The following is a 24421-nucleotide window of genomic DNA, read 5'->3' on the forward strand; positions in this document are numbered from 1 at the left end:
ATCTTCTTTAAGAACACCAATCAATAAATGAGCAATATACTTTCCTGAAGAATCAGTGGTTTCGTCTACAGATATGTAAAAATAATTATCTGCAATTTCTTCCTTAATATTAATTAACACCGACGAGTATAGCCCGTTCACATTATTTCTTCTTAGAGACCGATCACTTGGAACATTAAGTTTGCAATATTTTTTTAGAAACGAACTAAAATTTACATTTGCTAATTTTGAAAGCGGTATGTTTGCAGACACTAATGCGCGACACAAGTCTTCATTAAAAGTTTCTTGCTCATCTAATTTTTTTGAAGTAGATTGGAAACATTTAGCCATTGAAGTTTGATGTTTTCCTCCTATTTTTCCTTTTTTTTGCAATGTGTGAAGCAGTTCTCACATGTTGGTCTATCTGAAATTTCTTCTCACATGCTATCTATAAATAAAAATAAAAACCTTTATTTTAACCCAACCTTTAAAATATAAAAATATACAAGGTGTTTTTGGTTAATCAAATAACTGGTTTGGAAAAAAAACACTCGCTAAGTGTTTTAAATGCAGTATTAATCCACAAATTAGTTTTTGTTACTAACCATTAGTACATCATATAACTTATTTTAAAATTCAACAAAAGTTTTTTTTTGTTAATTCAATTACAATAAAAATAATTGTGTTTTAGAATAGCTGACTTCATAAAAAAAAGTAAAGGTGAAAAATTTTTCTAAATACACACCATTGTATTGTACCATGGACAATTTTTTCTCACTAAAGGAAGCTATTTTTCATTTAAAAACAACCTACTAGTAGAGTCCTACTAAATTTCAAGTAAATACGTTTATTGGTTGTAAAGTTATTGTTGTTATTAACTAAAAGAATTTAATTTTTTTTTAATTTTAACACCCTGTATCTCGAAAAGTAAATAAGTTTGACCCCTCATTAACTATATCGTTTTGTTCAATTTTTCGAGAAGTATCTACAGTCAAACGTTGTAAGTGTCATTTGGAAACACCCTGTATGTATGAAATATTAGATATTTAATAGAAAATATTAGATACTTACAATTTTGCCACAGACTGAACAGTAGATTTTTCCCATATCCATAGACAGCTCTTTATAAGGTTTAATCCAAGTTGAAGCACTGGTTGTTTTAGGCATTATAAAATCACAATCTTCCTTTTTGTTACACACAACGAGTGTTTACGCTTTGAATATCAAAACAAAAATGATTTACAAATCTGAGCATCAAATTAGAAATGTTTAGGTACCTAATTCAATAAACTGGGAGATTTTGGAAAATCCCTAAATTAGGAACAAAACTATTAGCCGTTTACCTGCTGTTAAGATACAATAAATTGTAGATAGATTTGGGGATTAGATCATAAAATGCAAATGAGCGAACCCTTAGCGATTATCCAATAACTGAATGCCTCAGTGACCGAGACTTTCTAAGAATGTTGAGGGCTACTTAAATTGATCTTCTTTGAAATTGTAAATGTTTTGTACCTGTAGAGATTACGTACTTAGATCATTTTTTGATTAAAATGACTACAAAATTTTATACAAGAATTGAAATAAATTGGTATGTTTAAAAATTTTCAAATACAGTATAAAAATCTGAACTTTTATGCACTTTATGCAAACTTTTATACAAATATGCCAAAATATGAAATATTTGCATAAAATATGCACAATATGCAAAATATGCAATATGCATATTTGCCGAAGTCTATTGATTACGTTGTCCAATTCAAAACAGTTTATGAAAATATGAAATTTTAATGAAAAAATAAATAGTGGAAAAGTTTAAAGTGTTTTTCAAATTGTTTTTTTTTTATTGCACATTGTATCTCATATTTCCTTTTATTTTATTGCCAAACAAATTATAAATCAAAGTTCTTACCTAAGGTCCATTGCGTGTCAGTCGCTTTCTTATACTGTAGTATAAAATATAAAATGGGGCAACCGTTGTCAGGCCAGACGTGAAGGCGTAAAATAACTGAAGTGGAATTCGGAGAAATGAAAGAAGTTAAGGAAGGAACTCCGGGTGGATGGCCTTGCGTTCTGGCCTGGAGCGGATGGCTGGCCGGCGAGCTTCCGATTTTGTTGTGAGCAATCAAGTAGAGGTGGTAGGTCGTTCCACAGGAAAGACCCTAAAAATATAATAAACTACATCAAACACAGTGCCGAGCAAAAATAATTTTAAAGAAACGTGAGATTTGTGGAGTTATTATTGAATAATCTTGCAGGATGTTTAATTGCAAAATATGTACAATTGTATTAAACATTATGATTTCATAATTGCAAAATTAATTTTAACTTTTAGATCACCTGTTTAAGTGAAGCAATTCATCGTATTGGAAAAGAATATTTAGATAAGCTTTTTATACAGAGCTACCGAAAAAAATCGTAATTATTGCAGGTCTTCAAATCACCCTACTGCTTTTGGATGGTTAGTTACACTCACACAAGGACTTCAAAATACAATTAAATTTTTTTTATGTCAAACCTATACCAGTCCCTTCCCATATTAGTTGGCCTGTTTGCATGTTTTGCATGCATGTTTTTATAAGTTCCCATATTAATTAATATGGCATTTTTATTAATATTGTATATAATATACATATGGAAAAATGACATCAAAACAATAATATTGTCAGTTAGTGTCAAATGTATTTTGTAGTATTGTAAAGCTTGCCGTTTTGCCGTTTGTGGGTTGTACAATGGGTCAAGGTAAAGTTATCGATAAGAAAATTTGTTTAATCAAATAGTCAGAAGATACAAAATTATCTGATTCGGTCGTCACAAAACCTAGAAATGTACGAAAAAGTAAAATAACCGAAGCAGATCAAAGGGCTTTAAGACACATTACAGTGAAAAATCGACGAGCAATTAATATGGAGTTAGGGGTTTTATGGAGTGATGTTATTGGAAGACACGTTTCTAGATCAACGTGTCACCGAGAGGCCCACACATTAGGATTTGGTACTTACAAAGTAAGTTTTATAGTTAAAAAATTAGTACGAATTGTTTTTAATAAATTTCATTTTATTTTAGGCTAAGAAAAAGCCACGCTTAACCCGGCTGTCCTGTTCGGGTCTATTTGTCCAGTACGTATGTTTAGTAAGCAGTATTTTTATATTTTCTAATAGTTTGTCAGTCAGGTACGTCTATAAATAGAAACAAGTTTCTGCAAGCTAACTTGTAAAAAATGTGTAGTGTAGATGGACGATTTCATTTAGAAAATCATGTCACGTAGAAGGGAGTGGGGGTGATAGACAAGTGGTATTCTGGTAGGAGACTGATATGCCAAGCGCATCCATTTACATATTTACATTTCAAATTTTAGTCTATGTTTGCATGTTGATAGTGTCGCATCGAAGAACGTTAACCGAAGATGAGTATCAGAGAGTGATGAGTGCTTATCAGAAACAGAAAACAATACAAGTAGTGAGAGTGAGGAAGAAAGTAGAGATGATTCTGCTATTCCATTCTACGTACAACATTCTGTAGAACCTTCTGTAATAGTTCCTTCAAAAGATGGTAATATCCAGTGGTCTCTCGATCATCCTTATCAACGCCGTCGTTTTTCCACGGCCAATGTCATAAATGCTTCAGGAGTTACAAAGTACGCATGTGCACGAATTTTCGATATCAAAATTTTTATTTTTACACACTTTACAATTATATTGCCAAAAATAAAATATATATTTATATATATTTTGTATTATATATATATATATATATATATATATATATATATATATATATATATATATATATATATAATACAAAAATTTCTTTGCATGGACTTTAATATTTTTAAACTACTTAAACGAAAATTTATATAAGGAAAAGTAAATAAACTTACAATACTACTAGACAATTATTATTTGTATACAATTGTTTTTTAATTACGAACGGATTTCTCATACCACATAGAAGTTAATAACCTAGCTAGAGACTTACTTTCAATTCATAACTCGTTGCATGTCTTGATAAATGAACTTCCTCAATATCCCCGTGTTCCTTCTTATAATTAAGTGTAAAACCACTTATTGAAGCACCGCCGTTGTTTCCAGCTTTCCAGTGAAGTAGAACACTACTACTAGTTGCACTAGTCACGTACAGTAATGGGGCAATAGGAGGAATCTGGAAATTAATATAATAGTGGCAGTTACTGGAAGATTATAAAATAAAACTGACAAAAATTAATAATTGATACATCTGACAATGTACTGCGAAACATAGAAATGCATAATTATGTATTTGCTTAAATTAAAAATTATATGGCTGTAGCTAATATAGCTCAAGGTAAGAAGGCGTTTTATTTTATATTCTTCTTCTTTTGGTGTATATTCGTTTCGAATATTGGCGATCATTATGGCTATAATTATTTTATTAACTGATGCTTTAAATAGATTAGTTGTTTTTGTGGAGAACCATTTCCTCATGTTTTTTAACCATGATATTCTTCTTCTCCCAATTCCTCGCTTTCCGAATACTTTGCCTTGAGGGACTATTTTCAAAAATATTTATTTAGTGCCGTTTCTCATTATGTGTCCGAGATATTCTAACTTTCTTCTTTTAATCGTATACATCACTTCTTTTTATTTCCCCATTCTTCTTAGTACAGTCTCGTTGGTTATCTTGTCTGTCCATGATATCCTTAGGATTCTTCTGTATAGGCTTCTTCTTCTGCCACATCTTGAAGGCTCCAAGTTTTTTTCTCCATCGCTTCAGTGAGTGTCGAGAATTTAACTCCGTAGTATAATATCGAGAAGATATAACATTGTAGGAGCCTTAATTTTATCTCCAGATAGGTTGTAGCTTTTAAAGAGTTTTAACATGTTCGTTCACACTTAAATATCGAGGTATTTCACTTAGGTGCTCCGTAGACCGACTGCTTAGAGCAGTCAGTGCCAACAGCTTCAATCAATCGCCGTTGGGTGATCTGCAGTTTCAATACAAAATTGTCATGGAATGCTCAAGCAGTTCCTGTACGGTCGCAGCCGAAAATGTAGTTTGCGTGCAATCAAGTTTCGCCATGGTCTTGGCAGTAAAGAGTTATGATTCGATCATTCATTCATAGAATAATACGTGCTTTCAAGAAGAATGCAAAATATATCTGAATTGGGCGATGACTTGTTTATAAATGAAATTAAATCGCAGAAATGTATATAGAATTATCAATGTAAAACATAAGCGATATAATTGATAAAAATTGATCTGAGGATACAAAGTATAAAATATTCCATTCTGCCCTCTAGATTGCAATATAGCGTCTTATATATATATATATATATATATATATATATATATATATATATATATATATATATATATATATATATAATATATATATGCCTTCGTTTACGTAATAACAAAATGAGAAGTCGCACACGACTTCAATCGAACAGCTGCAAGCAGTCGGGTTACAGTCAAGTCCAATCGCAATACAACCGCTTTCTTCCTGTTTTGTCTCGATTGCTCTAAGCAGCCCGTCTATTGAGGCAATGAAGCTAGGCGCACATACATCGAATTTTGCGGTCGATAAAAGTTCGATCGAACTTTTATCGATGATGCTTTGTACGCACACTAAGCGACATTTATTCGATGACGTTTGGTAATCCACAAAGGTTTGTTAGGTGAAGCACACAAAATCGCAATAAATAATACAGTACTACGTAACAACACGGAGTGACGTACGTTGAGCAGTGTCCAAAAAACGCAACTAGTCCTCTGGTCGGTCGACAAAGATCGATGTTTGTGCGCGCTTTCAAACGGTTGAAAAGTTGTTACCGTTCGCCTTGAAAAGACGGTAGCAATCACGGCAGCCGTCCACGCAGTGGCAGTGATCGAGCGTCACACGGCATCGATGCCGTGCCGTTTGGCGATCGATGCGTATGCACGCTCTTATTAGGGAGTTTTTGTAACTACCTAACGTAACGTATCTTCCTATACGTAAAGAACTAACGTATCGAGATTAACGGATTGAGAGTTAAAGTTCTACACGCATAACGATGGTGTTGCCCTCATTTAATTAGTGATTAACTAATAAATTGTCAGTCTTAGACAGACTGGCGTCTTGTCCTTGTCATTTAACCCTATTTTTGATATTCAAAATAAATAACAAATATTTTTTTGAACAATTTTTAATTTTTGAGATGGACGCGATATTAAATGTAGGTGCCTTTATTGATGATGAAGAAGACGAAGGCATAGAAGATGCCCTTCTTCTCCACATCTTGCACGACTATACGGCCGCTTTAATTGTGATACCATGTCTGATATAAAATGTAAAAATATTTTTTACTTTTGGATTAAATTCCACCTTTCTGGATGGTCGTAAGGGTTCTTGCCTACGACTTCCTACAACAAGAACAAATCATGTTCATTGCTGAAGCGAAGTCGGTTTCTACTGCTTTCCATTATTTATAAAAATCAAAACAAATATACTTAACCACAAATGTGAAAAAACACGTACCACGTGTGCTTATGAAATGAGGATGTTGAATGTTGATATTTTGGTAATCGGGTAAGATCCCCTTGTGCATTCGGTTACCTTCGGCTCGATATGGATGCGTGTGAACGTAACGTACCAGGCCGTTACGTTAGGTAATACATATCTAGATACGTTAGTTTAACCATTAATGCGCATGCTTATATGTCAAAAAGATACGTTACGTATACTTATTTGCGTGCACAAAAACTCTCTAATATTTCTTCGCGCCACCAAAGGAATTTGTTTGATCGAACTTTTATCGACCGTCCAAATTCGATGTGTGTGCGCCTAGCGTAACGTTAGGAGTCGTTTTTCAGATTAATATTTTACAAACCGGCGTTGATTGTCTGATAACGGTAAAAGAATAGTTTTTAAATAAATTTTTTACAAAAATAAACAATTAGTGTGCCTGTATAACTTACCTGTACTATTAAATGATATATAATTCTGTCCGTTCCCTGACCATTATCTACATGACAAGTGTAATTTCCAACATCTCCTATTTGCAATTTTGACAGAATTAATTCTCCTGTATCCATTAGTTGAATGTTATGGTTGGCTCCTCCCTAAAATTTGTATAAGTTATTTTTAACAACTATAATAAAACTATGTACACATTGTATCTCGTAAAATTAGCAATTCTACAGAAAATTTTCCAAGATATTATTTGCTACAAGTTACATTGTCCATTGTACCAATTTAATTATTGTCAAAATGAAAAATAAAAAAATTATAAACAAAAATAACTAAAAATTGTTGGAAAATTTTTTTTTGGGCCTTATGGCCTTATAACTTTTTACAATAAAATAAAATCAGGACAATAGTATAGAAGGTTTTTTAGCGAATAATTTACAATACAATTTTGTGTAATTTCATTAATTTGTGTAGGTTTTATAGCACTCCGAATTTGACCGCGCTATTAAATTCTCGTAAGAATACGACAAAAACCAACCATAGGGCTTAGTTTTCTATTATATCTTCTTATGCATATAATTTATCATTCTTTTGACATTTCTTTTTGATTAATTTATTATCGACCTTTTTTCCACTATCTTTAAAGTATCCCTTGGAGGCGCGTGTTCTTACGTCATATCCCCAGTAGGTCTAATACACCGACAATTTCCATGCAAGGTAATATTGAACATAATTATATATTTAAAAAGTTGTTTTTGAGTTAGTGTTTTTTCATTTTATTTGATAGTCTAGTTTTCTTTGATATTTTTGTGCTATTACTGCAGTTTTTACCAGAACAATTGAGGTACACTGCAGAGTGAGGCCTGCTTTTCGGCAACTACACATACCTCCACAGTTTCCCTTGCCTATGCAGAAAAATAACTTTGGGGGGTACTGGAGTTTTGGAAGTTTGGATTGTTATCCAAGTTTTTTCATGCTTGGATCAAAGTGTTTGCCGAGCCACGACTGAACCTGGTGCTAAACTCGGACACTGTCTTGGCGAATCATTTGTATACCATGCTGTCCAGAGAATAATCTTTATTTCCACCTTATGTCTCTTTATATATAAACAAAAAACAAAATTTGTTTAATTTACTAATGTTTGCACCTTATGTCTCTTTATACAAACAAACGTTCGCCAATGATTGTGATCAAAGACAGCTCGACATTTTCACTGAGAAATATTGCTGTTCCGCTAGCTAACTCTTTTCACTACTTTTCACGATTCAATATGTCTGCATGTGGCAAAATATGTAGCACAATTGAAAAAATAAGTAGTAAGTAAAGAAACAGCTGAACGTCTTAGGACAAACTATAACAATTTGTACCTGCTTAGGATTATAGTAAATGTACACTAATTAGAAATGATTGTAAAAACCAATGATATTATAAGTTTTGTTGTGGGAAAAGAGTCAGTCAAAAAACCTGTCAGTGTATTCATCTTGTGCAGCTACTGTAGTAACGTATATCTGTCTAAGATGTAGAGTACTGGTGGATATTCGAATTTCATTAGATATTATTCTGTCGTCGACAGTATCACATCCAATCGTGCAGTTTTTTAGTTTATAGAACAGAACCAAAAGATTGTAGTTTGTCACTTCTTATTCATCTATTTGTAGATTTCGAGGGTTTTGGAACCGTCCTTGAACGTTTCATATTCCAATTCTTAAGTTAAACTTAGTTTAGGTTTGGATTTAGTCACAATTTCTTTGAACTAATCACTTACGTCGGGTAGCCGGTAGCGTATTCCACACCATCTGACCTGGAACCGGAGGACCAGAAAGTGAGTCGGGTCACTTTACATACTTTCTTCACTTTATATTACTATCATATTGGAAGAAATTCTCTTGAAAATATATAGTACAGTGGTTTCCGAGTGCCTTCTGTACCGCAGTGCCATAAGCATTTAAACTGCTCCAGCCATACTCGTAGTAAGCTAGTTTCAGGATCATTTCCTCCGAGCCTAAGGTACTGATGATCACTGCTGCTCTTCATTAGGCAAAGATAGGAAATAGGTAACCAGAGTCTGGAAGTATAAATGTATGGGATATGCTTTCTTTTATTTAGGTAATGAGAGCAGAGCACGGCTCGCATGGGCAGGGTTGCTTTCCTGAAGTAGACCTATTATCTCGAAAAGTGTCTACCCGCTACCCAAATCAAGATATGTATTACCAATACCAGTAATATAAAAACTTACCTTAAGTATTTGATCATTTCTCAGCCACTCCCTTTTGGGAGCTCCAACAGCTTCACAATTGAAAGAAACAGTACTGCGCCATGGCCTTACTACCACTCCTCCAAATGAAATTATTCGAGCTGGTACTATAACATAAATTTTAACGGAATTAGGTAAATAAGCACACACACACACACACACACACACACACACACACACATTTTCTGCCCAAGAATTCCTCTCAGCACCCATTTCCGATTTGTTTAAAGGGAACAATTTTGAACAGGAATTCGCAAGGATACCGAATCGGAATCACTTTTCTTACGGGAGCGGCCTCACAACCTGCACTATAATCTAAATTAGTAACGAATAAACAATTTCAATTCGTTTACTATTTACTTGACAAGTTCATGGTGAGGAAATTCTTTCAGCAATAGTAAAACTGTTTCTATATAGAAACAGTTTAAGGAACAATTTTAAATTGTTAATATACCATCAAATAAACTGTTAAAAATCTTACCTCGAGGTGTTGCAACCTGAGAAACAACCTTCGAACTTTGTCCTTCTCCTATTCTGGTCGAAGCAGTGACCCAAAACTGATATTCAATGTGAGACTGAACACTCTTCACTTCAAATATTGTATTTTGACTAGAAATAGTTTGTCTGGCATTATCCACTTCGGTACGACCATCCATGCTCCTTCGGTACAGATTGTATTTGGTTAGTACTCCATTGGGTTCCACAGGCTTCAGCCAAGAAACTTTGAGCGATTGAGGAGAACTAACTACTACCTTTAAGTCTGCTGGTGGCCCAGGTACTGCAAAATAAAGACGTGAAAAGATCACATTATGGTTTTAATTAATATAGCATCATATATCTATATCACCATTAATTGATTAATGCATAACATTAATAAATTGACCACAAAAAATCACATGGTGGGTGTCAAACTATGGTGGGAGTACCTAAACATAGTAGATAAAATAAGTTGCAATATAAAAAGAAGTCCCAATAAATTTTTGGAAACATATAGTTAATATTGGTAGAGATACTGTAACTGACATATTTGTTAAAACCTCAGGAAAAAAGTTTTGAAAATAATGAAACATTGTGGTTGACAAACAAAAATAAACGTATTTTCGATTGAAATTATTAATAAAGACCATTGTAATTTACGATATTCTAATATTAAGACAAGTTTTTAAAAGCCCTGTATATATTTTATGGATTTAAACTCGTGATATCCAACTGTGCGATAACAAGAGATAAAATTCAGAGTATTAACGTACCGTCTTCTTCCGTCTGGCAATAGGATGGTGTCGTTAAAACTCCGTCACCAACTTTCGTGAATGCCAATACCTGCAAACTGTAGTTGGTAAACTTTCTCAATCCAGTGATTACTGTTGTCAGTGCAGTCGTTTTTCGCGTCTCCATCTCGTCATTGCCTGAAAGTTTGAGATACATTAGAGCGATTAGCGGCGGGTATGAATGCAAACAAATGACTTAATCACTCCCCATCGAGAGTAATTTTGAATTTTAACGAAATTACTGAATTTCTGATGAAGTTATAGTATTCAGTTACATGCTACAGTGCGTTTACAAAGTAGGTGAAATGTTACTTTTTTTGTTATTTTGTCACAATAAATTATTCCTACCAATAACTTAAACTCAAATCAAGTGGCAAAATATAAAGAACACAATTGTTTAAGTATTGCAACACAAAAAATATAGACTTATCCAAAACAAAACAAAAATGTAATTTATTTAGGCGATGGGGTCATGACATTTATAGATTTGACATATGGGGGGCGATGGGGTCATGACAATGGCATGACATTTATAGATTTAACCCAATAAGTGTCATCGATTCGAAAATGCAACATTAAAATTGAATTTTTGTATGTACTATAATAGATATATTTTTTAGCTAGCTATATGCACATACACAAAGATATCAAGTCTATATAAATGTTTTTTTATTGAAGTGAGTTGAATACTTACATTTTTTATTAAACATTTAATTTAACTAAAAAAGCAATAGTGGATCTTATAAAAAAAAAAGAATTAAACATTAGAATGTTCTAGACGTCATCAAAATATTACTAAAGGACTGTACGGTTTGGAATATCAGAAAATATATACACATTCGGTAAGAATGTAACCCTCCGTTAGTGGCGTAACTAAAAATGACATATTTAGTGGCGTAGGGGATAAATATGACCCATTTTTATTTTGCCATTTTTTTGGACTTTTAGTTTATTTTCTATGGAAATATAACAGTACAGTGTATTTATCAAGATAAAATCAAAAATATACTACAACAAAACTTTATTTTCAAGTAAACGATAAAACTTTAGACAAAGAAAGTGAGAGGACAGGCAACGCTCATAATAAACCTTTGCAAAGTGAGTCCAGTTTCGATCCGTGACTGCCATGTTTGGTGCCTGTACGTTGCCCATTACTACCTCTCACAGTGTTACCAGGTATACTGATTTTTCAGTAGATCTACTTGTTTCAACTATAATTTATTGATTTACTGAAACACTATATCGATCTACTAAAAAATATGTAATGATTAAATCATATTCAAAAAGTGATCATTATATGAGTGTTCAATTATAAATTTAGAAAAGAAAACTATTTACTGATATATATGTATTATTCTCAATCTACCGAAGAAATAAAATATGACCTGGAAAGCCTTCTGGTACCGGTTTAGGCATCAGTCAATTCTATACGATTACCTGCCACCTCTATTTCCTTGTCTAAGGATAATACATTCACATAACCTTATTTTGATAGCAGTTTATACAAATTTCTTTCAAATGGTCACCAGAAACCCATTTTCCACATTTGGAACAGAATTTTCTGGAGGTTTTATCCCGAACCCTTCCACCTAACATCTGCCTCGGGATCTGGTTCTAGCTTCAGCTGGTTACTCATCATCGTCAATACCAAACAGCAGTTTTGCACAATGTCGTAGCTGCCCTGAAATGTTTGGATTTTGGGACTTTCATTCTATTTGTGGTTTGATCAATTTCCAACTCAGGTTTTGGAAGAACCGAACACGTAATATGTTCTCGTTCATATAATGGTGATATTTGTAAATGCAAAAAAAATTGAATTGAAGAGTATGATACATGGGGTCTAGAAGTAAATAAAAAGAAAACCAAATACCTGTGCCTTGAAGTAGAACAAAAAGATCTCATATTAGACGATAACAATACGATAAAGCACTGCTGTGACTACAAATATCTAGGTATCACTATTTCACAAGATGGAATATTAGACAAAGCCATAAGAGAGAGAAATACGTCAGGAAGAAAAGCCATCACAATGTTAAACAGCATTTATGGGCCAGGCTTATATCAATCATAATGAGATAAATTTCATCTGGATCCCATCCCATATAGGAATAAAAGGCAACGAAACTGCTGACCATAGTGCGAAAGACGCGATAGTGAGTGACGTTTCCGAGATCGTAAACACATCAGTATCAACGGATATAAAAGCTTATATAAAAAAATCAATCTTAAGTGCGTGGAAAAATAAATGGAATGTGTCGAATTCAAAATTAAAACAAGTGAAACCCAGCATAGAGGCATGGGATGTGTTACCTAAGTCAAGAAGCCAAGAAATAATAGTAACGCGCCTCAGACTCGGACATACTAGATTAACGCATGATTACTTAATTAAAAAGTGCGAACCGCCGCGATGTGAAACGTGTAATACGACACTAACAATAATGCACCTACTATGTGAATGTCCCCTCTACAATCAACAACGAAGCAATAACAAGATACCAGGAACACTTATAGAAGCTCTAGGTGCAGACTGTAACTTTAACAATACTCTGAATTTCTTGAAAGACATTAATAAGTACCACAATATTTAATAAACCAAATTGTATTGAAGTAATTGTACCTAATGTAATTCACTAATTTTTCGCTAATGACCATTTGGTCGATGCGATTTTCTAAATAAAAAAAAAAAGCATTTATGGGCCAATCCATCAGCAAAGAAAATAAAAAGAGGATATATGAGACTATAGTAAAAAGTATTACTTTATACAGCTGCGAGGTATGGCCACTAAAAGAAAGAACACTGGAACACAACGCTGAAAGCGACGGAAATAGATTTTTGGAGAAGAGCCGCAGGAAGATCTAGAAGAGAAAGGATTACCAATGAACGCATTAGAGAGATAATGGGAATCAAACGAACAATCACAGATGACCTAACAACAAAACAACTTATTTGGTTCGGACACATACAAAGAATGGATGAACAAAGAATACCAAAAGAAATATTAAAATGGCAACCAGAAAGAAAGAGAAAACGAATTAGACCGAGAAAAAGTTGGAGCGAAGGAATAAATAAAGAACTGAGAGAGAGTGCCATAGAAAAAGACCTTTGGAACAACCGGACTAAGTGGCGATTGGAACTCGGAAAATGGTAAACAACGTTATAAACCGACAAGTAGTAGTAGTAGTAGAACAGTACCATCGGCTGACGTCTAGTGTTAGGCGCAACATTATTGTGGTGATAAACCAGGTCGACGCCAATTTTGGTTACATTATAAAAAGTCACGACCTCAGGTTTATTTTTATCTCCAGTAGACTCATCTATATTAACGGTGGAATGAACTAGTACAGCCTTGTTCTTTTTCGAACAATAGGACACCAAAGCTTAACATTCGTGAAAGCCGAATACGGAGGAGTGCTTTACTTTATTTCTTATTGGAAGTAATTCCTTTGGTATTTTCTGGTTATTTTTTGTCATCGTTCCTACGTAAGTTAGTTTTTTTTCTGTAAAAAGCCTTTTTGCCAAAGAAATACTGGTGAACCAGTTATCACCTGTGATATTTTGATAAGATCCAGATACTGGTTCAGCTAAATGCAACACAACTACTTCTCCCGAGTTGCTTACTTGGTAAGGACCTTCTGGCTGCCACCAAATTCAACGTGTAAGCTGTCTTAGTGTCAGTTAAAGCAAACTTTCAGACCGTATTTAGCCAGATTACTCGGTATGTACTGCTTAAAGCTGCATCTACCTCTAAGTGCTAGTTGTTCGTCGACTGTGAGTTACTCATTTGGTGAAAAGTAAGCTTGACAATTGTTTAAAACTAACTCCACCATATGTCTTATTGGTGCCAATTTGTCAATGGCTTTTTGCTTATGTCTATCATTAACACTGTCAAACTGTAAGCCCGCATCAAGAAGCGAAATCTGGATTCACTCATAGATAAGTAGCAAGATTGCAGACCAATTCTCTTTGAATTATCCCAGAAACTGTGTTTTTCCTGGATGATCGTAAAGAACCTAGACCCAGATGTCGATTTCAGTCTTGTTTTCTCGAGCAATACCTTTTGGTTCTGGTAAATGGCATTTTATTATGTTATATGATTTTTAAAAGTCCCCTTTTCCTCCATTTTGTTCCATCTGTTCCCGTGTAATACTCTTACGCTCGATTTTCAATTTCTTCACTTTCACTTCCACTAGTATCACTTCTGTCAGTTTCATCTGCTTCTGTTTCGGAAGCCGTATTATGTTTACTTTCAGTCACGTGATCTTCTCCAGAATCACTTTCGTTGTCAGTATTAGGTCTATCCTCGCTATCACTAAACTCCCGGAACCATTTCAACCAAACGTCAGGATCATTACTTCTTTCAACTTTACACTTCTTCGAATTCTCCGTTTTGTTCTAAAAAAAAGTAAGGGCCGGTAAAAACCACGAGTTAATATGATTATGAATCAGGATTCGTAAGTAGTATACTATCCATATGCGCTAAAAAATTACGTCACCCAAGCTACTAACAGAGGGTTAACGTGGATATGGGCTTTCAACAGGAGGAAGTGAGAAAGGCATATTTAAAACGGTCCAGGATTATAAGGTCCCAGTCGAAATTTAGATGCAGTAACTCGAAAGTAGAGGTTTAACATTTTTGGCAAACTTATTGTAGTTATTTGACCTGTCATCTTTTTAGCAATTGATTTAAATGGACTACTACTTTTTTAAAAATAAGCCATAATTTTACTTTAAAATAAGTTTGAAGTTCTAATTTGCCTTTCGGAAAAGAGTTTCATTGTATTAAGATTCCACAAGAAAAAATCTTCATAAAAATGGCATCGTCGCTTCATAGGTTATTGCTGTTTCACAAATATTTGTAATTCAGTTCTTCACTGAATTCTGAATTTAGTATTACCTGATCACTCATACAAGTATGTATAGAATTAAGATTAACATGCGCAAAAACTTACGCCTTTTAATTAAAAATAAGATTTTATTTGGCATGTTTCAAATAATATCTTTGAAACCATATATTTTTTAGCTATTTTGGAACTAGTGGGTGTGAATATAAAATTATTTCTATAAAAATGACATAGATTTAAAATTCATTCATTAAAAAGCAGATTAGAAGGACATACGATTGTGATCTTTGTACTAATTTTGTAATACCCACCATATTTTTTTTCTATACCTGTATAAACAGAAAAAATTCATTTCTAATTGTGCAATATGGCTATAGAAAATCAACAAAATAACTTTAACATCGTTTGATTGACATTTGAACACCGTGTGTGTGTAGCCATCAAATACTGCGTTTTATAACAAAAATGTCGTTAGATATCTATTTTAACACGAAATTTGATACTGAGAAGTTCCCCTCACATTTTAATGAGCTGGTCTTAAGATTCTAATATTACCATACTAAAAGGACATAAAACTGGCATTATCTTAATTACTTATATTGATTTTAACTCCAAACAAGGGTTGCTAATTTATCGGAATGGAAGGTATTAGGTTTCGATAATAAGAAATACTTTTTTTAATTAAATTGCGGATCTGATAAATTAAAGTCTAAGTTGAAATTTATAAGTATATTTATTAACATTCCAATATATTTTTAATTTATATATTTAGTTTCATTTAAAATTGTAAATTAAATATAACCACTAAATAATAAATTTACTCTTCTTCTTCTTCACGTGTCATCTCCGAGACGGAGGTTGGCAATCATCATGGCTATTCTGATCTTAGATGCTGCGGCTCTGAATAATTCGATTGATGTGCATCCGTACCATTCCCTCAAGTTACGCAACCATGAGATTCTTCTTTTTCCTACACTTCTCTTGCCCTGGATTTTCCCTTGTATAATCAATTGAAGTAGGTTGTATCTCTCATTACGCATAACATGCCCCAGGTATTGCAGCTTTCGTGATGGTTTCCAACACTTCCATTCTTCTTCCATTCCAAATTTACTCATTAATTACTAATTTATTTCTAATCCGCAGAAAATACCATTATACCTAAAGGTACGTTCATAACGGGAGGCCATCGCATCGTATCCTCACCTAGATCATAGCACTGACTGTGAACGCTCGCATTTAATTTACCTGGCGATCGAGACGATCCTATGGACGGAGCGAGGGTCGGTGGTCGGCGCCTCGTAGTGTCGATCGTAGAGTACTAGAGTCGAGGGGGAATACTAAGCTGGAATACTATGGTCCAAGTCTATGGTCCGATACCTGGCTCGAGGCTAAGCACTGCACTTTGACGGTGAACGCTGGCATTTTTAAAACAATGCATTCATTTTACCTGGCGATGATAATATGATACCACCCTATGGTCCGAGCGAGGGTCAGCGGCTCGTTATGAGCGCACACTAACTCACGGAACAACTCATTTAATACCGAAAGATCAAAATAGCAGATCCAACCAAGTATTGCCCAATTACTTATCTTGTAACTTTGTATTTTGTCTCATCGTGTGTAGCCTAGCATATCTACCAACAACGTGCTCTAGACAATATCATAGAGCCTCAATAGAAAAAATAAGCTAAGGGTTCCTTGGGCGGCACTTATCTTCGACTTAATCATTCTTCGACTCAGGCGTTCACAAAAAAACTGAAACTTTTACTGCTTTTATTAACCATAAGATGGCCTTTGAATGGCTTATAGATATATTGATAATATATACATTCGTTCTGAAAGATTTCTGCGGTTAGTACAATTAAACCTGGAGCTAAGATTAATACTATTACAGGAATTAAACTCAACAGTTTTCCGGGTTGAAGCGCGTCGATTATCATTGGACCGAGCTTTCGACATCCTCTTTGATGTCTTCTTCAAAACTTCCGAGGTCTCAGTCTCCCGAGCCCTAGACACTACTACACTGATCACTAAACAATGAATTACTGGTACTGGGAACAGAGGACGGTTCATTTATACCGTCGATGGTTACATGGTTTGGGTGCAGGTTGGCGTGGGAGTTAGCATGTGGATGCGGTGCGGTGATTGGCGCGGAGGTTAGTGCGAACATTTCTGACAGAAAGATTTTGATTGACGGGTGGAGCCAACGATATTTTCGTTATAAGAGGTCTCCAAGTCGAAGGTAACTATGCCGTCATCTCTTTTATTGAGACAATTTGGCCTTTTTTTTTAAGAAATTGAGATATATATATGCAAACGATTAGAAAGTTTTAGAAAAAGCTTGCTATTGCTTTGATGAATTAAAGCCAAGTATTACAAATATTATGGCGTTGAATCACAAATTAATCAAACCTTTCGCGTTTGAATCGGTATCAATAGACCAATATAACTGTTGTTTCAGTGTCACCACCTCTTCAGTCTTTCGAGCTGATACAAATTCAAACTTAAAAGGTCCAACTAATGTCTCCAAAATACTTCCCATTTCATTGGTTGGTACACAGAGGTACCATCTGCTTTGAAGGCGAGATACGAAACCGATTTAATAAAATCTTTTTCTGTTAATCTGGGCTATCGAATAGCGCTCAATTCATCAGAGCAATAGCAAGTTTTTGCTGAAAGCTTTTGCACATTTCGGTAGCTCAGAGAAACAGAAAACGATTTTATTAAATCAATTCAAGAATGTCGTAGTTTTCGTTAATAAATTTATTAGTATTTTCTAATTTTTCAGTTGGTACGTGACGTTTTCTATATACATAGAATAAATATTATTATAGACGATTTAAATCTGTAGTTGGTAAGCAATGAAATTTTTAAAACACTTAAACTTAGAGTAAATTTAATGGTTAACTGATAAAATACTCAACATGGAAGAACAGTCAACTACATTTGATAGAGTAAATATATCATTTCAAAGAAAAACTTCACGAAGTTTTTCTTCTTCTTCTTTCCCTTCCTCTTTATAAGCAATTTTGCTTGTTCATTGGCGGATTAATACCTCTATGGAAGGTTGTCACTCCATCTTTTGCGCGGTCGTCTGATACTTCTGCTGCCGATTGGTAACTTATCTCTTGCTATTTTGACGACACGAGCCTCCTCCATTCTGCTTAAGTATGTGGTTATTCCATGGTTTTTTTTCTATTTTGTGTCCATTAATTTATACACTATATGTTACATTTTCTTCTTATGTCATATGTCACATAGACATATGTCATTATTGGTCTGACACTGGCTTTGTAAATTTTGGACTTCATCTTAGCGTTAATGTGTCTGTTTCGCCATATAGTGTTAATAAAGCATCCTGTCAGTCTATTTGCTTTTTGTACTTGATCTCTCACTTCTTTGTCCAGGTCTCCATAGCTAGACAGTGTAATTCCCAGGTATTTTATTTCCATTACTTGTTCAATACTGATGCCACCAACTTCTATTTTACATCTGGTCGGTTCTTTGCTGACTACTCTTGTTTTAGTTTTCTGATATGAAATTGTCATATTAAATTCTTTTGCTCTTATGTTAAATCTGTGGACCAGTCTTTGCAGACTATCTTCATCTTGGGCTATCAATATTGCGTCGTCTGCGTATCAGAGTATTTTTATTTCTTTGTTTCTCATTCTGTATCCTCTTCCTTTGTTAACGCTTTTGATGATTTCATCCATGATCAAATTCTTCGTTTGTTATAATGTCTGGTGTTTCCAATTCTAGCGTCGTTTGTTCTTTCTCTGCTTCGAGCTTTTTTAGGTAGTCAATCCACGTATCCTTTTCTATGTGTTTTGGTTCTATTGGTTCCTTTACCCCCGTTCTTTAACCTCTTATGAAGCTCCATATTTCTTTTTGTAGACCGAAAAATCATGTTCCATTTCTTTCGAAAAGCGTTCCCAGTGATCATTTTTTATTTTTCTTACAAGTGCATCTGTTTCGTTTAGTTTCGCATTAGTAACGATTTATTTTTATTTATATTTCTTTCACCAAGAACTTCCTTGGCCGAGGCGCTAAGATATTAGACTTAATTTTGGCCCAGCTTTCTTCGACTACATCACTTTCTGTGATATACGTACTTCTGATTTTTTCGGTTTTTCTTTTTTGGAATAGGTATTTTGTGGAGTCATCCTGCAAGCTTTCGACTTTTATCTTTGTGGTGTATTCTGGTCTTTTGTTATTTCATATATGTGTTTTTATTCGAAATTTGCACGATACCAATTTATGATCGCTTCCTATTTCTACTGATGGTAGTGCTCTTACATCCAAAATTTTAGAGGACTGTAACTCTCTATTCGACAGAATATAGTCTATCATTATGTATATCTTTGTTCTCTACTGTTTTCAAAAGTATATTTGTATTGTTCTTTGTAAGGGAAAAATGTATTATTACTACGTATCTCGTTTATGCTGCAGAGGTCCGTAAGAAGTTCTCCGTTTTCATTTCTGATATTTTCGTTATATTGCTGTTTTATTCCTATATTCATAATTTGGGGTCTCGTTTATTACAGTCTGAAGGTGTTTGTAGAAGTTTTTTCTTGTGGTGGTATCTCTGTTCTTCTCTGGTGCATAGATTGCCATTAAATTCAGGGGTTTGACATCCAGTTTAACTTTTACACTTACTATTCTTTCAGAGGTGTATTTATATTCTTGTACTTGATGTTCACGAAGTTGTTGAAGATATTTTAGAGCTGATCAAAAAAGTGTTTGTCAATATTGTCCACCTTATCTAAAATAACTTTTAGTTATTTAAGATGAGATGGACAATATTTTTGGAAAAATCATCGAATTTTATTACACTACAGATAAAGAAGATCAGGGAAATTGAAACTTAGATACATTGGGTTTATCAAGAAGAGGTACACCTAATCGATATGAAATTAGAACTTGATGACGAATATAAGTTTATCCATAATTATCAAGATTATCTTAATAATTTTGTTTTTATTTAAGTTACTTAAAATCTAAGACTATTGATATCTGGTAAAAGTATCCCACGTCTTTCTACAGTAAAAGTCAAATAAAGTTGCGTGCACGTCACCAAGATCCTAATTCTATTGTATGTGTGGCTACATTTCTATAGAAAAGTGTATGTTACTTTAGTTTGCTACACAATCGCTTCTAAAAATAACCCGATCAATAAAAAAACTTTTGTCACAAAATAATGTATATACAATATAGCTTTTTTGGATTTAGACGTCCCTCATTGTAAAATTTTGTGTTGAAACGTTCATGAAGAAACCACCAATTAATGACGGAGTATTAGTCAGTACCAGAAATATTGTCATGTTGCCGCGTTGTTTGTTGAGTTTTCAATCAGTGTTCTGTGACTTTTGTACTCGTGATATCATCGATTTTTGAGGTTATCTTGTGAAAAACATCTATTTATTTGTCAAAATGCCCAAACAGCTGAATAGTCGATGCAAAGAACTTGTGGCTTTATAAGTTAACTATTTTGAAGAAAAAAGGAATAATAATGGCCCTTTGTTACCCTTAAACGCTCTGCAAGAAGTAATATGCGAATAAAATATCATTAGTTTACTTTACAAAAATTTGTATTATTTTAGCGTGTAGCTACTGCTTTCAAAATCAGTGTAAGAACAGTAAACAGCATATGTCAAATGCAGAAAAAAGGTGAACAGTTCGAGTCACCAAATAAAAAGCGTTGCACTAATAAACGAGTAACAAATACAACAACTATAAATACAAGCTATATTCGTAATACCATTTACAATATGTACCAGAAAAGTAAGTATGATTATAACAAATATACGTTTAACATAATTTTATTTCTGTATGCTTTTAAAACAGCACGTAACGGTTCAATCATTGTGGTCCCAACTGAAACATAAAGAATTATTTAATGGTAGTATCACTTCTTTAAAAAGATTGCTCAAAGAACTTGGGTTTGGGTGGATGAAAGATAATCCACGACGAGGACTTATGGAATTACCTAACGTTGTTGCCAAAAGAGTACAATTCTTGAGAACTTATAAAGAAGCGAAGGATGAAGGTATATACCAATTCGTGTTTCTCGATGAAACTTGGATATTTTAAAATGGGATCATTGGTTATTCTTGGCTAAATGAAAATATAAAGAGTTTTAAAACCATTAAAACGGATGGCCAAAAGGTTTTTTGTATTTACGTAAGTTGTTATATGAACATTTAAATAATATCATTGCAGATATATTATACTACATGCTGGAAATGAAACCGGATTTATAAAGGGTGCTGAAGCAATATTTTGTTCAAAAACTCAACTTAGTGATTATCATGGCGAAATGAACCAGACAAATTTCTTGAAATGGTTTGAATATCAGTTGCTACAAAACTTAGAGAATCCTCCTCTAATTGTACTTGATAATACACCTTATCACAGTATGTAATTGCATAAAACTCCGAACTCAGGATGGTCAAAAAGTGCTATTGAGGAGTGGTTGATAGAAAAAAACATTCCCTATTCCCATATGATGTTCAATGTTTCTTAGTAAATATACAGATATAATCTTACATATAAATGTCATTTATTTTAAACATTTTTTTAGAAATAAACCAAAAACCAAGTATATAGTGGACGATATGGCAGAACGGTATGGACACAAAGTTTTACGTCTTCCTCCTTACCATTGTATCTTTAACCCTATTGAATTAATTTGGGGCATAGCAAAAAATTATTACAATAGGCACATTGGTAGAGATGGTAACAGCGCTAACAACTGCCTAAACATGTGGCATGAGGCACTTTACATGATTACTCCTAATATGTGGAAAAACTCATATCAATCATACTCAAATAGAAATATTTAAATGGTATGAGAGAGAAAAAATATTGGATCGTCAAGAAATTAGTCCAATAGTAATAAATGTTAATAGTGGAGAAAGTGACACTAATGTGGAATCAGATTCAGAAGATGTTTAGTTCGTTGATGTTGTTTTTTTTAATGATATGTTTTGTATTTGAAAATACGTTCATTAAAAAAAATATTTAATTTTATTGCTTGTGGTTTTATTTTAATTATATTTATTGTTTGGTAACACAGTAATAACCTTATCACTTTTATTGTGGAATTCCTTACTTTGTGAAATCTATTCATGAATGTAATTAATAAAAAACAAATGAAAAAAACACTCATTTTCAAAATCCATTTAATATAGTGTGAAAATTGCTACCTTCACCTTTTTTGTTTACTTCAGTTCTTTTCTGTTAATTTTCATACTTAATAAACCATATGACAACGCTGCAAATGTTCACAACACTTTATTTGGCATGCAACTTTATTTGGCTATCACTTGTAAATATATTTCACAAATTTTGTAATACTTTTTTTTTTTTTCGTCAAGGGACTTTTTTTCTATATGGAACCAATCTTAAGTAACTGTCGTAACAATATGATCCAGATTCTCCTTTTTGGAGACGAAAAATATATTAAAGTTTCGAAATTAAAAGTTAAAAAGTTTTTTAAATTTCACCTACTTCCAAACTACACAATTCGCTGATCTCATTACTACTGCTGGTTTTATTAAATTTTGTTCGCACGTTCCTAAGTTATATCTCGAAGTTACCGAAAGTAAAAAAGAACTAGTAAAAAAACTCTAACTGAATTTCTCACCTCTCCAATTATCGTCCAGCACTGGCTCATATGTTAGTTTGTAGCCCTGGAGGAGACCGTTGCAATGCTCCGTAGGGGGTGGCTGCCAACTAACTTGTAGCGATTGAGACGTCAAAGCTGCACATCTGACGTCTTCCGGTGGCATGCTGGGCACTAGAGCAATATCGAACAGATGTTTAACTACTTTTACTTTATGACTTTGTGGTTAACGAAATTATATAAATGGACTAGTTTATTACAGAGTGTTTATAAGAAATTTTAAAATATTATGTATACAAAATCGTTAGGTATTAATTAGTAAGGTTTTAAATCTGTCACATATTTACTAAAAGCTAATTTGACAGACCATCAAAAATAAAAAATATTTTTAACCCCTTTTTGAACGGGTACAGGTAAACTCATCACCAATTAGCATAAATACCCTTGTAGATAATACAAACTCATCACCGCCATAAGAGCAGGGATTTTTAAATAGACCCGGAGAAATTTGCAAACTGATTACTGGCCTACCTGCACCCCGTGGCAGGTAAATGGTTGCAAACCGCTGAGGTTTGATAATTTGAAAGAATAATCCAAGTCCGAATGCAAATAAAATAACGAAGTTAGGGACTATTTCAGATATAACCGAAAATAGCACATGCTCACAAATATTTTCATTAAAAAGTTCACTATTAAAAACCTATGCAGCTGAATTTTCAAATTTAAAATCCGTTTAGATTGGAAGATACGTCTAATAGACCACTCACCGGAAGACACCCGATATAAATATATCAGTTAAATTTTAAAGCAATTCGCTTAAAATAATCTCGGAATTTAATAGATTACCAAGTAAATAAGAAATGTAAAAGGGGGTCGTATGGCACCTGATTAGAAAGGGATTTAGTAGTAATTGTACTTTACAATTAAATTAATTGTTCAAAATAACCACCATTCACTTCTTGACAATAACCAAGGCGATTTTGGAATTCTCGTACATTTTGTACGACCTCGAGGGTTATTTTTTTTTATTTCTTTCGTTATCCTAACATTTAAATCAGCAATACTGTTTGGTCTATTAAAATATACTTTAATTTTTAAATAACCCCATAAGAAGTAATCGAGAGGAGTCAAATCAGGGGATCTAGCCGGCCATTCGATCGTGCACGTCTTCCAATTCACCTATTGGGAAAAACTCGTTTAAATAATTTTTAACTATAAGTGCAAAATGCGGTGGAGCTCCGTCTTGTTGGTAGTAAATAGATCGATCTATCTCATTTGGATGATTAAGATCAGGAAAAAATCTTCGTAATGTAGGCACTAAAAAGTTAATCAAAAAATCTAGATAAACCACACCATCAACAACTGTGCCCTTAAAAAAATAAGGACCAATAATTTTATTGTTAATGATACCAGCCAAAAAGGTTAACTTTTTTAGGATATTGCGTATGAGTCTTATACACCCAGTGAGGATTTTCTCTGCTCCAATATCTACAGTGTTGTTTGTTAACCGGTCCGTTTAAATGAAA

General features: G+C 33.6%; 1 protein-coding gene across 2 annotated transcripts in view; it reads right to left on the bottom strand.

Moving 5' to 3' along the window:
- Positions 1–24421, bottom strand: part of Dscam2 (Down syndrome cell adhesion molecule 2) — a 572707-nt gene that overhangs the window by 24518 nt on the left and 523768 nt on the right. For both annotated transcript variants that reach the window (XM_072535610.1, XM_072535611.1), the window contains exons 19-25: positions 22917–23069; positions 10412–10567; positions 9643–9939; positions 9144–9268; positions 6916–7059; positions 3958–4140; positions 1892–2141 (exon numbers count right to left, since the gene is read on the bottom strand). In XM_072535610.1, the coding sequence (XP_072391711.1) occupies positions 1892–2141; positions 3958–4140; positions 6916–7059; positions 9144–9268; positions 9643–9939; positions 10412–10567; positions 22917–23069 (1308 nt within the window). The remainder of the gene's footprint in view (positions 1–1891; positions 2142–3957; positions 4141–6915; positions 7060–9143; positions 9269–9642; positions 9940–10411; positions 10568–22916; positions 23070–24421) is intronic.

The sequence above is a fragment of the Diabrotica undecimpunctata genome, chromosome 6 (genome assembly GCF_040954645.1).
Source record: "Diabrotica undecimpunctata isolate CICGRU chromosome 6, icDiaUnde3, whole genome shotgun sequence".
NCBI lineage: Eukaryota > Metazoa > Arthropoda > Insecta > Coleoptera > Chrysomelidae > Diabrotica > Diabrotica undecimpunctata.